The sequence below is a fragment of the Pseudophryne corroboree genome, chromosome 4 (genome assembly GCF_028390025.1).
Source record: "Pseudophryne corroboree isolate aPseCor3 chromosome 4, aPseCor3.hap2, whole genome shotgun sequence".
NCBI classification, from domain to species: domain Eukaryota; kingdom Metazoa; phylum Chordata; class Amphibia; order Anura; family Myobatrachidae; genus Pseudophryne; species Pseudophryne corroboree.
Genome location: NC_086447.1, coordinates 470,880,617 through 470,898,287, shown reverse-complemented (window position 1 = coordinate 470,898,287; position 17,671 = coordinate 470,880,617). Strand labels below are relative to the sequence as shown.

General features: G+C 42.1%; 1 protein-coding gene across 1 annotated transcript in view; it reads left to right on the top strand.

The window, feature by feature from the left end:
• ASCC3 (activating signal cointegrator 1 complex subunit 3) overlaps nt 1-17,671 on the top strand; it is a 1,202,160-nt gene that overhangs the window by 912,710 nt on the left and 271,779 nt on the right. Inside the window, exons 21-25 of the mRNA XM_063917038.1 lie at nt 73-298; nt 4,565-4,719; nt 14,710-14,808; nt 16,776-16,944; nt 17,286-17,506. Coding sequence (XP_063773108.1) covers nt 73-298; nt 4,565-4,719; nt 14,710-14,808; nt 16,776-16,944; nt 17,286-17,506 — 870 coding nt within the window. The remainder of the gene's footprint in view (nt 1-72; nt 299-4,564; nt 4,720-14,709; nt 14,809-16,775; nt 16,945-17,285; nt 17,507-17,671) is intronic.

Genomic DNA, 17,671 nt, shown 5'->3' with positions numbered 1-17,671 from the left:
GTTTAGTGGATGTTTGACTGGTTCATTTCGTTTTTAACAATTTGATTCTTCATTATGTATTTATCTTTACAGAATGCAGCTCGAATTGTGCGAGCTCTTTTTGAGATAGCCCTCAGAAAGAGATGGCCCGCCATGACTTACAGACTTCTCAACCTCAGCAAAGTCATCGATAAGCGTCTGTGGGGATGGGCCAGTCCATTGAGGCAGTTCTCAGTTCTTCCTCCTTCTGTGCTATCAAAACTAGAAGATAAGAAGCTTACTGTTGATAAACTGAAAGATATGCGGAAAGATGAGATTGGTAAAAACACAATATAATAATAATGACATTATCGCTAGTATAAATTTATGTTTTTGTCAAATTTGGAACCTTGCCATGTATCATAAAACATTCTAGAGTTGGAAGACCACAAATGATGGTTATAGGAAAAGGTAGCATTTGTAGACATTCTCTTTTTGCAGCAGAGAACAATCATCTCGCAGGTAGGAATAACACATATTCATTCTCTGCACCTGGGTAACCAATCAGAGAGCAGCTGCAAGTAGCTGCATATTTATGCATGGTTTCACTGAACCTTCTTTTATCTGCTACTGTAACTGGGGCATGTGTGTGTGATTTATAAACAATAATTGTCTACCTGGTTGATCATATGTGTTCACGGAACATATAAGGTATGTGCAATTAGTGGCATATATTCATGCATGGGCGATGTGTATATAATTAGAAATGGTATATTTGTGGTTGTATCTTGGTGCTTTACGTGTACTGTGGAACTCTATATGGATTTGTAACTAGCGACATAAACAGGTTATCCAGTAGTCATCCTAGGCTCCCGCCTAGTTTGCAAACCCTGCCTGATTTATTTTTTTTTATTTATTTTTTAGCACTGGGCACAATGAGCTGGAAACCAGAGTTTTGCCTAGGATCCCATTGTGTCTGAAGTAGGCTCTGACTAGGGGTCATGGTGTGTCTTAATAACTGATATGCTGCTGCCCTCATTTCTTATACAATCTGTCAGTATTATCTGTATGTACCATGTGTACACTTCAGTAATCATATCATTTGTAAGCACTGCTAGATGTGTCATTAATGTAAATGTCATAGGCAAATGGGCTTTGTACAAGACATGTTCTTAGGGACTGTATTGTAACATTAAACATGCCCAGTTCTATACAAACACAACATTTTAATGCAATTTTAATGTTTACTATTTATAACCCAAAAACAAACACTACATACACAATGAAGGAAAAGCTTTCATGTGTACACGGAAAAGCTTTCATGTATACAAATATTATCAAGCACATAGTGGGCCTAATTCAAATACGGCCACAAAGCGGCTGTTATACGCAATTCAGTCAATGTTTTCTTACTGAGCATGCGTCTGAGCCGCATGCACAGATGAGTGAGAGTGACAGTAGACAGCATTTAGGGGTGGTAATAGGAAGTGGCGTGTCATGGCCGTTCAGACTTCATTTTCTGGGCGTACATAAATTAGCAGCTCTGATCATACTTGCTACTGGAGAGCCCTCTGCATCCCTGGAGAGCAGCTCAGAAGCACCCAGACTCTGCAACATGTTCTGATTTGCGACAATCCGATGTATCAGCAGCTGTGTGCCGTTGGAAATGAAGGTACAGCAGTGAGCATCCCTATGCTCAGGTTAGCTTCTGCCCATATTTGCATATATTCACAATTGAGTATGGCAAAAGATAGAAACACAAGAACAAACCACATCTGAATCAGGCGCATCGTACTGATGCATTTATGCATGGGCATAATAGTGGCATGTATGCGCAGAGACGAGCACATTTGCGTATGTGCGCGTGCGTGCGTGCGTACGTACGTACGTACGTACGTACGTACGTACGTACATAGTTGGTTCTATATCAGAGTGGGAGAAGGGACCTTCTGACATACCTAGGGGAAGAGACATGTCTCCAGGGGGAGGAGCTATGGCCGAACAGGGTACCCGAAAAGTACCCTCGCGGGCTCGCTTCACTCGCCACCTGATTACGAAAGGTAATAGTTGGTGGCGTGGATAGTAGAGGAACTATCCCGCTGGCCTAGCTCCTCCCCCTTGTGTCGTGGCTCCTCCCCCTGACGGAAAATGTCCCTTAGCCCACTTGAATCTAGCATCAACCATACATACATGCATACATGCATAAACAACAGGAAACGTGCTACTACACAAACACAAAAGGGAACAGATCTGCTGGCACATAACCTGTAATGGTTTTGGAATTATTATTGTTTGGGGTTTTTTTGCAACATGGTACAAAATAAAAAACTAATTTGAAAAGTGAGATTTATTCCATTTTATAGAGCAAGATAGATGGTGGTTAGTCTGGCTCATTAGGTTTTGAAAATTGTTAGCTCAATATAAATGATACTAATATGATCAATTTGAGAAGGGAAGGTAGAGGGATTGTTTTTTGTACATCATTATTATTTCAAGCGGAGGGTGTTTTGAAATAAGAGCTTCTTGGAGCTACCACCCAATGTAATTAGGAAACACCTTCCTGTTTTAGTATGCCGATTCCTTTGTTTCTTCATTTGCCCTTGCCTTGAGCACAGGATAGACAGTCATTGGCCATTTTATTACTAGTACTGAGTAGTACACCCTTTGCCCCCAGAACATCATGGTATGGATTCAAAAAGATGCTGGATTATTTGTTAGTGATTCTGGTTCATGTTAACATGCACATGTCACAAATTTGTTGACTGTATATTCAAGCTACAAACTATCCTATTCCACCGTATCCCAAAGGGTTTCTATTAGATCAATTTCTGGTCACTGTCATTCCATTGGAGCACACTGAGCTGTCGGGGCACATTATACTGCTGGAATTCGTCATTAGATATTGGGTAGACTGCAGCCAGAAAGGGATGCACATAAACTGCATGAATACTCAGATACTCTGTGACATTTTAATGATGTCAGTTGACTTTAAGGAGCGAAATGTGTGCCAAGAAACTATTCCTCACAATATTTCTCCACCACCAACTTGAACCAATGACACAAGGAAGGATGAATCCAGCCAATAATGTTAACAATACATTCTGACCCCTGATCTATCCATTTTCATGTCACAGCAGAAATCTAGATTGATCAGACCAAGCAATCTTAAACTGTCCAGTTTTGATGAGCCTGTGCACGATGTATCTCAGCTTTCTGTTCTTAGCTAACAGGAGAGGAACTATGTGTGGTCTATTGCTGCTGTACACCAGCCACTTTAAGATTTGATTGGCTTTGGGGCTAATTCAGACCTGATCGCTGCTGCGTTTTCGCACAGCAGCGACTATGTCTGAACTGCGCATGCCCGCCGGCTATCTTAGCCCTGCGATCGCAGCCAGAGGCGGTCGCTGGGCGGTAGGGGGTGGGCTGGCATCGTTTGGCCGCTGTTTAGGGGGCGCGGTCCGGACAATGCAGGCATGCCTGGACCATTGGGATGGCGTGCCCCGACCGTTGTGCGACGGGACAGGACCTGACATGCGCGGCGGACTAGCCCTGTGCTGAGCGTCCCCTGGCATGTCAGGGAAGCTGATCGTAGATGTGCTAAATTTAGCACATCTACGATCAGGTCTGAATCACCCCCTTTGTCTTTAAAGATGGTCTTGTGCATATCACCATTGTAAAGCACGGTTATTTAAGTTACTGTTGCCTTTTTGTTACACATAGAAGTTCATCTTACTGAATAGTAACACCATTCCCATTCCCTAGTGACTTTTCTGCATGAAAATCCCAGGAGATTAGTAGTTTCTGAGATATTCAAACCACCCTGTCTGGCACCTACAAAGTCACTTATATCTTATTTTGACCCCGTGGAGCTTTTCTGCCTTTTGATTGGCTGGTTAGATATTTGAATTAATTATCCTTTAAAGTGAACAAAATTCTAAAGAGAGGGGAGTGCTGTCATTGGCATTGTCAAAAATGAAAAGGAAACTATGGAAAAAGTGTTTGAACTGTACTTGCGTTCAAATCCCTTATTTATTGTGTGTGACTAATATGTTTGACCTGCACATTGCTTTTGAATTAATAATTGACAGTTTTACTTTTAATTACTGTATATTTGGACACGACTGTCTGGTGCTATGTGTGAGTAAAACTATCTTTGACAATTTTATACGAGCAGAGGAATATAGTCCTTAACCTTATTATGTGCACAAGGTTTTAGAATACTGTTAGGGTAGACACTTACAGTAGTACTTGTATTTGAAACTAAGGAATCATAAGGCAACCCAAGGTATTTATTGTAGCAATAGCTATGTTTAATAATTTGTGTAACATTTATTGAGTGGCAATAACAATCTTTAATTTTGTAACTTTCATTGAGTGGGTTAATACTTATTATGCAGAGTTGCTAATACTAAAACCGCACTGTACTAATTCCAGTTAAGCATTACAAAACATTAGAACATGCCAGGTCAAAAAAGTCAGTCATTTGTACACCACAATGCAAAACAAGCAAGCTGTAATATGCTCGTCTAAAAGCTGATTTACAAGTCTGATTGCATTATTGTTCCTGTATATGCAAACGTTTCTAACCTAATGTACCTTTATTTAGGTCACATGTTGCATCATGTGAACATTGGGCTAAAGGTGAAACAGTGCGTCCATCAAATCCCATCCATTACAATGGAAGCCGCTATCCAACCAATTACACGCACAGTTCTTAGAGTTCGGTTGAACATCAATCCTGATTTCAAATGGAGTGATCAGGTACTACCACCTCTGTCAGCTAATTTATCAGATAGACTGTATTTGAAGCTGTTATTGCTACTCCATAATAAATAAATAATGCTGTAAAGTTTAAGAGACCAGTTATGATAATTGAATTACATTTTAAATGGAAGGTAGCACAGTTACCGCATGATCAATTTAATTATTAGTTTTATTTCTGTTTTAACATAAACAACAATCTATTTATAGATTTAAAGTTATTTAATATAATGCATTGATCTGCATGTCTCTCTTTATTTGATACACTCACTTTATTGGAGTTTAATATCCAAGCACCAAGTTGTATTCTTACATTCATGTTAATCATTGGAAACATAGGGAGGTATTCAATTAGTGGTGGTAATTTACCCACCCGCGGGTATCCAGTTAGCCTTTAAGCCGACACTTATTGGGGATTTTGTTTTGCCAGTTTCAGAACGCAGACTTTTTTAAAGGGGCAAACACTTTCAAGGCAAAACCATGCCTTGTAGGTGATTGCACCTTTAAAAAAAATGTTTGGCCAAAATCCCGCACACCAGCCAAACTCGGGGGACATTACATCCCGCCCTACACTTGAAAATATTTTGGACTGAAAAAAGGGGGTAATTAAATAGGCCAGGTACAAAAAATTGGTGCTTAAAAAAAAAAAACACGCGAAAACCCATTTTTCGCAACTGCTAATTTTTCTGGTCTAATTGAATACCCCTGATAGTTGTAGTGAATTTTGTACTTAAAAAATATCAGTTAATGTTGTAAGCTCCACACAATTACCAAAAATAAGTGTATGTAATGATTTTCTTTTCTGGTGTTAATCAAATGAGGGGTATTCAATTAAGTGCAATTTTTTCGACTGGTCGAACAAACGGCACTAATTCGACATGATATTCAATTGCAGGCATTTTTGCCCATTTTTTTATAAATTTCTCCCATGCCGTTTCACTTTTTTTGGGGGGGTCGAATCAGCATGGGCGAAAATTGCGCCAAAAACGGGCAAAATTCGCCAATGGGTGAATTCGACAAAAGGTGTGTATCAGCGGCAAATTCGCCGATGCATGTGGTTTTTGCCAGTGCCGGATTTTTCAACCAGCAAAAAAAATGGCACGCGCATTGTATAGGTCGAATGTAAATTTGACCTAAAAATGGACGAAAAGTGCAGTTTTCTCGACTTGTCGAAAAAACGGCGCTAGTTGAATACCCCCCAAAAAATTGTGTGATAATTGCTCACGACACCATTGTTACATCTCTTGTCCAGTGGCATGTCTATTATGTGCCAATTTAGTGTACTTACCTTTCCCATGACTGCTTTGTGCAAATCACAGAAAAAATGGTGTGGCTGCCATTTTCCCAGAGATTTCCGCACGCGCATTACAGAAATCACCGGTAACATGGCACAGAGCCAAAGTCTACTCACATCTGTGCCATGAGGAGAGGAGGGGGCCCACACGGAGGCTGCACACTGGCTCCCTCGTCTATTAATCTGCCTTTGCTTTTGTCACATTAGTACACATTAGACAACTATATACTGTACCAATGCATTTATTTGTGTGCTAACTTTTCTATTAGGTGAGTTCTGACATCAGAGTGCTCTGTTCTTTTTAACTCAATGACCAATATGTTTACTTGACCTTCTATTTTAATGATTGTTAAAATGTGTTTATAAAGGAATATATATTCTCTGAATTTCTTAATCTCTAACTTACTAACTGTCATTTCCTTTTTACATGCAGTATATTATATATTATCCCCCATTTAATATGAATTAGTTTCTAAATGTATGTAATCTATCAAGAAATAAACCGTTCCCCGAGTGTAATTATAACATCTAGACATGGCTTGCTTTGACTTTATTATATAACTCAAATAAACAGCTGTTTAATTCATTATTTGAACCTAATAAAAACATTACAAGGCAGCAAAAGAAAACAAAAGAGACATGATGTCTGCCCAAGTGAAGAGGTGGTTACAATTCTGTCATGTTCAGTAGTAGTACAAAGCTCATTAATGCCTGCTGTTGTATTTAACCCTAAGGTCAGAACACTGACTTGCCAATCTTTTGTATCGCATAGACTGAACATGACGAGAGGCACTCGGTCACCCAGTAGGTGGTGACCTGAACAGTTTACAAGGTCAACGTCCTGTAGCTCTTTATCCCCAGTGCAGCCTTTTATATGTTATGTATTCATTATCTTGTCTCGTTTTTACATCTATTAAACATTCAAGCCTGATTCCATCTTCTATGAAAGTTAATTTCAAAAAGTTGCTGTGATAAGCTTGCGGTTAAGTCCCAAAGCAAGTGTTGAATTTATTTGAATCTATTTTGCTTATTACGTTGTGAGATTTGTGCTTGCATAGTACATTAGTTATCTTGGTGTCACTGTTGAGTAAGAAATACTATAAATGTTGATTTAAGTTTTATGAAGTAATCTTCATTTATCTCATAATACAGTGCATCACTCGGGCAACACAATAAATGAGTGGAATGAATTGTTGTTGGATAGTATCTAGCTTGCAATTAATCTAATATTTTTTTTCTGACTGAACCTGCTTGTACATTTATTTATCCCATCTAGTTTTAGGGAAATAAGATAATCATGGTCTTTCTGAGTAGCATTAGATATGTAATTTTATCAGCATGTTTCAGAGTGTTGTCCTTGCTTGATTGCTAGATTGGAAATGTCATAAAGTCTACAATCTTAAGTGGTAAGAAAATATATGAAACAAATTGGCAAATGTATGCTACAAGTCACATGTAGTTAGAATAGTATGCACATTTTTATACATCATTTGTCAGGATTAAGCAACCTCTCATAGGTATAATAAAAAGCAATATATATATATATATAAATATATATATATATATAACAAATACAGTGATAGGCGTGATAACATGCATTACAAAAGATAATATTCAATGGGTATTATTACCATATAGTCATCATGGGACATGCGTTGACCTCACCTTGGTGGGTCAACACAGTATAAAATAAGTATCATGTACAATAGTTAAAATATATGATCACATCTTCCAAGGAGAAAGATGAACAATAGAATAGGAAGAATAGATGAGGGTAGGAAAAAAAGGAGAGGGTAGGGGGGCTGTCAGGTTGGTCTGATTAAGCATCACATAGAGTTTAACCAAGGGGTAGTAATTATATTAGAACAGTAAATGTAACGCCACATAGCTAGAAAAGATAATAACCATATAAGTATGTGGGTTCAAGGGCATTAGAGTAATTAGCTAGGTGTATTATGGACTTTTTATTGATCTGTGCATTACATCTGGAAATATTTGTAGAGAGGCATTCTTTATGAATTGGGTATATTGAAAAAAAAAAAACATATATCGCTCTATAGGTTTAATGTAAGAATGTCATGGTAGCGAGGAGCACTATCCTGAGTAAAGACAAGCAACTGTATTTCATTCCAACTTTACCACTAGGAGTATTGTTTATTGAAGTCTATGGTCAACATCTAATCTTACATCACTGAAATATACACAATATGGTAGATACCTCTCATGGTGATATAAATGGATGTCTGAGCATAATAATTTTGGACTTTAGGGTTTCCGAAACATTCTTAAAAATAAATAAAATATAACCCTTATTATTAGAAGAGAATGATTTCTCAGTAGGGGTCATACACATTAAAATAACACTGTTTATTGAACAGTTAGGGTTTGTTGTTGTTGTTGTTTTCTTTTTCTTTTCTTTTTTTACAGATCATTGAACTCCTATGTGCTCTACACAATAATATATAGCAAAAGTGTAGAAATATTCAATTTGCGCAGTGAACTGAGAATATGCAGCAAATACTTACAACAAAGAGGCAAATGAAAACACTGGTGACTTGAGACTACTATAGATAAAAATATATGCTCAAGTATAAGGCTCTGTTCTCAGAAAGATGTAATTAACCGTTTCTGGTTATATAATTACCCTTTATAACAATTGCTCCCTAAAGAGTCACTGGGACAACAAGTGTATTTTTAAAAAGGGTTACACATAGCGAATCTCAAAAGCCAAGAAAACCCGGAAGTGCAGTGGCCTTCTTTATTTTATGGATTCTTCAGCCAAAGGACACCTGTTCTTAAGGTCATTTATCCTTAATTCGTCAATACTAGGATCACAGTGTTGAACTTTTATGCACTATTGGGGTGTGGAGAAATAGATCTGCACCATAGGGATTTAATTACATACATTTCTATCCACATTTAGAGGGTTAATGGAAACATTATTTTAAACCCCCTGCTGCTATTTCTCTAACGTCCTAGTGGATGCTGGGAACTCCGTAAGGACCATGGGGAATAGCGGGCTCCGAAGGAGGCTGGGCACTCTAGAAAGATTTATGACTACCTGGTGTGCACTGGCTCCTCCCACTATGACCCTCCTCCAAGCCTCAGTTAGATTTCGTGCCCGGCCGAGGTTGGATGCACACTAGGGGCTCTCCTGAGCCCTTAGAAAGAAAGTATAGATTTAGGTTTTTTATTTTCAGTGAGACCTGCTGGCAACAGGCTCACTGCAGCGAGGGACTAAGGGGAGAAGAAGCGAACTCGCCTGCTTGCAGCCGGATTGGGCTTCTTAGGCTACTGGACACCATTAGCTCCAGAGGGATCGACCGCAGGCCCAGTCCTTGGTGTTCGGTCCCGGAGCCGCGCCGCCGTCCCCCTTACAGAGCCAGAAGCAAGAAGAGGTCCGGAAAAATGGCGGCAGAAGACATCAGTCTTCACCAAGGTAGCGCACAGCACTGCAGCTGTGCGCCATTGCTCCTCATGCACACTTCACACTCCGGTCACTGAGGGTGCAGGGCGCTGGGGGGGGGCGCCCTGAGCAGCAATAAAAACACCTTGGCTGGCAAAAATACCACAATATATAGCCCCAGAGGCTATATATGTAGTAAATACCCCTGCCAGAATCCAGGAAAAAGCGGGAGAATAGGCCGCGGAAAAGGGGCGGAGCTATGTCCCTCAGACACACTGGCGCCATTTCTCCTTCACAGATCCGTTGGAAGGAAGCTCCCTGGCTCTCCCCTGCAGTCTACACTTCAGAACAGGGTAAAAACAGAGAGGGGGGGCACTAAATTTAGGCGCAATATATATATATAATATAAAAAGCAGCTATAGGGGACATAACTCAGTTAGTCCCTGCATTATATAGCGCTCTGGTGTGTGCTGGCATACTCTCACTCTGTCCCCCCAAAGGGCTTTTGTGGGTCCTGTCCTCATTCGGAGCATTCCTTGTGTGTGTGCGGTGTGTCGGTACGGCTGTGTCGACATGTTTGATGAGGATAATGATGTGGAGGCGGAGCAGATGCCTTTAGAAGGGATGTCACCCCCTGCGGGGCAGACACCTGAGTGGATGGGCTTATGGAAAGTAATGAGTGCACGTATAGACTCCTTATATAAGAAAATTGACGACATGCCTAATGTGGGACAGCCGACTTCTCAGCTCGTGCCTGCCCAGGCGTCGCATGGGTCGTCAGGGGCTCTCAAACGCCCGCTACCACAAGCAGACCCAGATGTTGACACTGATACTGACACCAGTGTCGACGACGATGAGTCTAACCTAATGCCTACTAAGGCCATTCACTGCATGATTGAGGCAATGAAAGAGGTGTTACACATTTCTGATATAAGTACAGGTACCACTAAAAAGGGTATTATGTTTGGAGAGAAAAAACTACCCGTAGTTTTTCCCCCATCAGATGAATTAAATGAAGTGTGTGAAGAAGCGTGGGCTTTCCCTGATAAAAATTGGTAATTCCTAAGAAGGTACTAATGGCGTTCCCTTTCCCGCCAGAGGATAGGTCACGTTGGAAAACACCCCCTAGAGTGGATAAAGCGCTCACACGTTTGTCTAAAAAGGTGGCACTACCGTCTCCGGATACGGCCGCCCTCAAGGAACCTGCTGATAGAAAGCAGGAGGCGATCCTGAAGTCTGTGTATACACACACAGGCATTATACTTAGGCCAGCTATTGCGTCAGCTTGGATGTGCAGTGCTGCCGCTGCGTGGTCAGATAAACTGTCAGAAAATATTGACACATTAGACAGAGACACGATCCTGTTAACCATAGACCATATAAAAGACTCAGTCTTATATATGAGAGATGCACAAAGGGAAATCTGCCGACTGGCATCTAAACTAAGTGCATTGTCCATTTCTGCTAGGAGAGGCTTATGGACTCGCCAGTGGACAGGAGATGCAGATTTTTAAAAAAGCACATGGAAGTGTTACCATATAAGGGTGAGGAATTATTTGGGGATGGTCTCTCGGACCTAGTTTCCACAGCAACGTCTGGGAAGTCAGCATTTTTACCCCATGTCCCCTCACAGCCTAAGAAGGCGCCGTTTTATCAGGTTCAGTTCTTTCGGACCCAGAAAAACAGGCGTGGAAAAGGCGGGTCCTTTCTGTCCAGAGGTAGGGGAAAAAGGCTGCAACAAACAGCAGGTTCCCAGGAGCAAAAGTCCTCCCCCGCTTCTTCTTCCAAGTCCGCCGCATGACGGTGGGGCTCCCCAGGCGGAGCCAGGTACGGTGGGGGGCCGCCTCAAGAATTTCAGCGATCAGTGGGCTCGCTCACAGGTGGATCCCTGGATCCTTCAAATAGTATCTCAGGGGTACAAACTGGAATTCGAGGCGTCTCCACCCCACCGGTTCCTAAAATCTGCCTTGCCGATTGCTCCCTCAGACAGGGAGGCGGTGCTAGCGGCAATTCACAAGCTGTATTCTCAGCAGGTGATAATCAAAGTACCCCTACTTCAACAAGGCCGGGGTTACTATTCCACACTATTTGTGGTACCGAAACCGGACGGTTCGGTGTGAGACCCATTTTAAATTTGAAATCCTTGAACACATACATAAAAAAATTCAAGTTCAAGATGGAATCGCTCAGGGCGGTTATTGCGAGCCTGGACGAGGGGGATTACATGGTATCCCTGGACATCAAGGATGCTTACTTGCATGTCCCCATTTACCATCCTCACCAGGAGTACCTCAGATTTGTGGTACAGGATTGCCATTACCAATTCCAGACGCTGCCGTTTGGACTGTCCACGGCACCGAGGGTATTTACCAAGGTTATGGCGGAAATGATGATACTCCTTCGAAAAAAGGGAGTTTTAATTATCCCGTACTTGGACGATCTCCTAATAAAAGCGAGGTCCAAGGAACAGTTGTTGGTGGGAGTAGCACTATCTCAGGAGGTGCTGCACCAGCACGGCTGGATTCTGAATATCCCAAAGTCACAGCTGGTTCCGACAACACGGCTACTGTTCCTGGGTATGATTCTGGATACAGTCCAGAAAAAAGTGTTTCTCCCGGAGGAAAAAGCCAGGGAGTTGTCATCTCTAGTCAGAGACCTCCTGAAACCAAAACAGGTATCAGTGCATCGCTGCACGCGGGTCCTGGGAAAGATGCTGGCTTCTTACGAAGCAATTCCCTTCGGCAGGTTCCATGCCAGAATCTTTCAGTGGGACCTGTTGGACCAGTGGTCCGGATCGCATCTTCAGATGCATCGCTTGATAACCCTGTCTCCAAGAACCAGGGTGTTGTTACTGTGGTGGCTGCAGAGTGCCCATCTTCTAGAGGGCCGCAGGTTCGGCATACAGGACTGGGTCCTGGTGACCACGGATGCCAGCCTTCGAGGCTGGGGGGCAGTCACACAGGGAAGAAACTTCCAAGGACTATGGTCGAGTCAGGAGACTTCCCTTCACATAAATATTCTGGAACTAAGGGCCATCTACAATGCCCTAAGTCAAGCAAAATCCCTGCTCCTACACCAGCCGGTGCTGATCCAGTCAGACAACATCACGGCAGTCGCCCATGTAAATCGACAGGGCGGCACAAGAAGCAGGATGGCGATGGCGGAAGCCACAAGAATTCTCCGATGGGCGGAAAATCATGTACTAGCACTGTCAGCAGTGTTCATTCCGGGAGTGGACAACTGGGACACGACCTCCACCCGGGAGAGTGGGGACTTCATCCAGAAGTCTTCCAGATGCTGGTAAACCGTTGGGAAAAACCACAGGTGGACATGATGGCGTCCCGCCTCAACAAAAAGTTAAAAAGATATTGCGCCAGGTCAAGGGACCCTCAGGCGATAGCTGTGGACGCTCTAGTGACACCGTGGGTGTACCAGTCGGTTTATGTGTTCCCTCCTCTGCCTCTCATACCAAAGGTATTGAGAATAATAAGAAAGCGAGGAGTAAACACCATTCTCGTGGTTCCGGATTGGCCAAGACGAGCGTGGTACCCGGAACTTCAAGAGATGCTCTCAGAGGACCCGTGGCCTCTACCGCTCAGACAGGACCTGCTACAACAGGTGCCTTGTCTGTTCCAAGACTTACCGCGGCTGCGTTTGACGGCATGGCGGTTGAACACCGGATCCTAAAGGAAAAGGGTATTCCGGAAGAAGTCATTCCTACGCATATTAAGGCCAGGAAAGATGTTACGGCAAAGCATTATCACCGCATATGGCGGAAATATGTTGCATGGTGTGAGGCCAAAAAGGCCCCAACAGAGGAATTTCAACTAGGTCGATTTCTGCATTTCCTGCAAGCAGGAGTGAATATGGGCCTAAAATTAGGCTCCATTAAAGTACAGATCTCGGCTCTGTCGATTTTCTTTCAAAAAGAACTAGCTTCAGTACCTGAAGTTCAGACATTTGTGAAAGGAGTGCTGCATATTCAGCCCCCATTTGTGCCTCCTGTGGCACCTTGGGATCTCAACGTGATGTTGAGTTTCTTAAAATCACATTGGTTTGAGCCACTAAAAACCGTGGATCTGAAATATCTCACGTGGAAAGTGGTTATGTTATTGGCCCTGGCTTCAGCCAGGCGAGTATCAGAATTGGCGGCTTTATCATGTAAAAGCCCTTATCTGATTTTCCATATGGATAGGGCAGAATTGAGCACTCGTCCCCAGTTTCTCCCTAAGGTGGTGTCAGCGTTTCACCTGAACCAGCCTATTGTGGTGCCTGCGGCTACTAAGGATTTGGAGGACTCCAAGTTGCTAGACGTTGTCAGGGCCCTGAAAATATATGTTTCCAGGACGGCTGGAGTCAGAAAATCTGATTCGCTGTTTATCCTGTATGCACCCAACAAGCTGGGTGCTCCTGCTTCTAAGCAGTCTATTGCTCGCTGGATTTGTAGTACAATTCAGCTTGCACATTCTGTGGCAGGCATGCCACAGCCAAAATCTGTAAATGCCCATTCCACAAGGAAGGTGGGCTCATCTTGGGCGGCTGCCCGAGGGGTCTCGGCTTTACAACTTTGCCGAGCAGCTACTTGGTCAGGGGCAAACACATTTGCAAAATTCTACAAATTTGATACCCTGGCTGAGGAGGACCTGGAGTTCTCTCATTCGGTGCTACAGAGTCATCCGCACTCTCCCGCCCGTTTGGGAGCTTTGGTATAATCCCCATGGTCCTTACGGAGTTCCCAGCATCCACTAGGACGTTAGAGAAAATAAGAATTTACTCACCGGTAATTCTATTTCTCGTAGTCCGTAGTGGATGCTGGGCGCCCATCCCTAGTGCGGATTGTCTGCAATACTTGTAAATAGTTATTGTTAACTAAAGGGTTATTGTTGAGCCATCTGTTGAGAGGCTCAGTTGTTTTCATACTGTCAAACTGGATATAGTATCACGAGTTGTACGGTGTGATTGGTGTGGCTGGTAAGAGTCTTACCCGGGATTCTAAATCCTTCCTTATTATGTCTGCTCGTCCGGGCACGGTGTCCTAACTGAGGCTTGGAGGAGGGTCATAGTGGGAGGAGCCAGTGCACACCAGGTAGTCATAAATCTTTCTAGAGTGCCCAGCCTCCTTCGGAGCCCGCTATTCCCCATGGTCCTTACGGAGTTCCCAGCATCCACTACGGACTACGAGAAATAGAATTACCGGTGAGTAAATTCTTATTTTTTGTATGCATTGCACAATTGTTTGTTTACATTTTCTCTTAGACAAGCAGCTTTAATGTATATTTTCTGTTGGTAGGTGCATGGAACTGTTGGAGAACCCTGGTGGATTTGGGTTGAAGATCCTACTAATGACCACATCTATCATTCAGAATACTTTATGCTTCAAAAGAAACAGGTATAGTATTAATATGTCATTTTAACTTTGAGACTGAATTGTCTTTTCACATAAATGTCTATACCTCACCTGTTTGGATTTAGCGCATGCTCTTATCATACAGACAGCCTATTTTTGCCGTGTTTGTCCTCCTCAGTTTAAAATAGGCTGTTCTACTCAGCATGAGTTACAGAGAAAGAAACACAGAATCACTATAGAGATAGTGAGGTTACCACCAGTGTGGAGCTTCATATGCTGATCAGAGTGGGTTACGGTCGTTAGGTCGACACTCATTAGGTCGACACTCAGGTCGACCACTGAAGGTCGACAATGCCATTAGGTCGACATGGCCGTTAAATCGACATGTACTAGGTTGACAGGACAAAATGTCGACATGAGTTTTTAAAAATATATATATTTTTTGGGATTTTTTTCATACTTAATGATCCACGTGGACTACGATTGGAACGGTAATCTGTACCGAGCAAAGCGGTAGCGGAGCGAGGCACCTTGCCCGAAGCATGGCGAGCGGACACGGTGCACTAATTAGGGTTCCCCATCACTTTACGGAGAAAACGACACCAAAAACAGTCAAAAAACTCATATCGATCTTTTGACCTGTCGACCTAGTACATGTCGAAATATTGTCCTTGTCGACCTAATGCATGTCGGCCTTCCATGGTCGACCTAATAACTGTCGACCTACGTTGTGTCTATCCAACGACCCATTCCCATCAGGGCATCCTATCCTACCCAAATGGGCACTAAAACAAATCCAAAGCAAGCTGTGTCAGTAGATGGGTGCTTTGCTCTAAAATCCCAGAGGGTGGGACAGTAACTCAGTCGGTCTTCTCTGCTTTTGGGATTATTTTTTTCTATAGTATTAGAAAACAATATGTGCATTAGCTTCAAGGCACAGTTGAAAATTATCTTTTGTCTGTTGCAAAAGATTGTTGCCCTTAAGTAAACCTACATATTTATTGCACATATTGGGTAGTTGTATAATATATACTGTATAACGTGGTTACTAAAAGGGTAGCATTGTAAATATCAGAAATGTCCTTTGTGCATACCTAGTTATTGTGGCCTTCCTCTGTTCCCATCTACATATATAGGGATTTGTATCACTATTCATTACTGGGTGAAGCCATTTTGAGATGGTATCACCCTATACCAGTGGTTCCCAAACTTTTTAGGATTTGCTTGTGTTTGGCCACATACTGTATTTTATGATTGGCAGCCACCAGCACTGGTTTTGCCTGTTACATTGACCATAAATAATTTTAATTGGTCCTGGACCACCAATCCAAAGCACCCCTGCAAGTCCCCTGAGGCACCCTAAGGTGTCACGGCACACAGTTTGAGAACCACTGACCTATACACAGCCAAATAAACCTACAAAGTTGGAAAGGCTTTGCTTCCTCTGCACTACTAGCCATGCATGTACATTCAACTCGACACTACACTAGCAGTGCTAGGCTGCCGAGGAAGGAGAGAAAGCCCTCACAGAGAAATTAACCTGTGATAGGTAAACCTGTGCAACAGCAAAGTCTGTATTGGCACACTAAGGGCCTAATTCAAGAATGATTACAAAATCATCATTTTATGGGCAAAACCATTGCAGGGTGGGGCAGATATAACATGTGCAGAGAGAGTTAGATTTGGGTGGGTTATATTGTTTCTGTGCAGGGTAAATACCGGCTGCTTTATTTTTACTCTGCAATATAGATTTCAGTTTGAACATACCCACCCAAATCTAAATCTCTCTGCACATGTTATATCTGCCCCACCTGCAGTGCACTTGGTTTTGCCCATGAGAGGAAGATTTTGCTTTTGCAGTCAACCTTGAATTAGGACCTAAGTGCCAAAACTTATTTGTTGCAAATGTCAATAATTAAGTAATAGACCACATAATACCAAGACAAGTATACACAAAAGTAAAATTGGTGTGTTTAAATTAAAAAATAAATGTAATTTCTTTTCAACAGGTTGTCACAAAAGAACAGCAACTTCTGGTGTTTACAATACCCATCTTTGAACCATTACCTTCCCAATACTATATCAGAGCTGTGTCTGACCGATGGTTAGGAGCTGAAGCTGTCTGCATAATAAATTTTCAGCATCTCATTCTACCAGAAAGGCATCCCCCACACACAGGTAGGAATTAGTTTCACTGCTAGATCATTTCTTACAAATGTGTTATTCCATAAAATGCCAGAAATGAACATATCTGAATATTGTAGAAAGTACTTTATATATTGAGTCCTCATGGTTTAAAAAAAAATTAGAAAAAATTACATAAACTGTACATTATTAATGCCCTTATTCTGCAGGGAAGAGTCCTATTTTACCACTTGTGCTTGCTTCACCGTAGAAGGCAACTAAATGAAGTCATATTTGTTTTTCAGTGCTACCTATAGAGTACACTATTGTCCTGTACATATTATTATTTTTAGTATGCTCTTGTTGTTATTATTATTATTATTATTTTATTGCAGAGCTGCTGGATCTGCAACCTTTACCAGTCACAGCTTTGGGGCATAGAGAATATGAAGCGCTTTACAAGTTTACACACTTCAACCCAATTCAGACTCAAATCTTCCATACCCTCTATCACACGGATTCAAATGTTCTACTCGGTGCTCCAACTGGCTCTGGAAAGACCGTAGCTGCAGAGATGGCCATCTTTAGAGTCTTTAACAATTATCCATCATCTAAGGTCTGGAAGTGAAGTTTTTGTAGTTTTCTTGGCAGATCCTGTTTGTTATAGTTTCCCGTAGTTGGGGTGGGGACCATACAGTAAAATCAGTTCAAGAATACATGGGACAAACCTATTGATAATTAAAAGGAGTAAATGAAAAACAAAACGTAAATAAGTAAAATG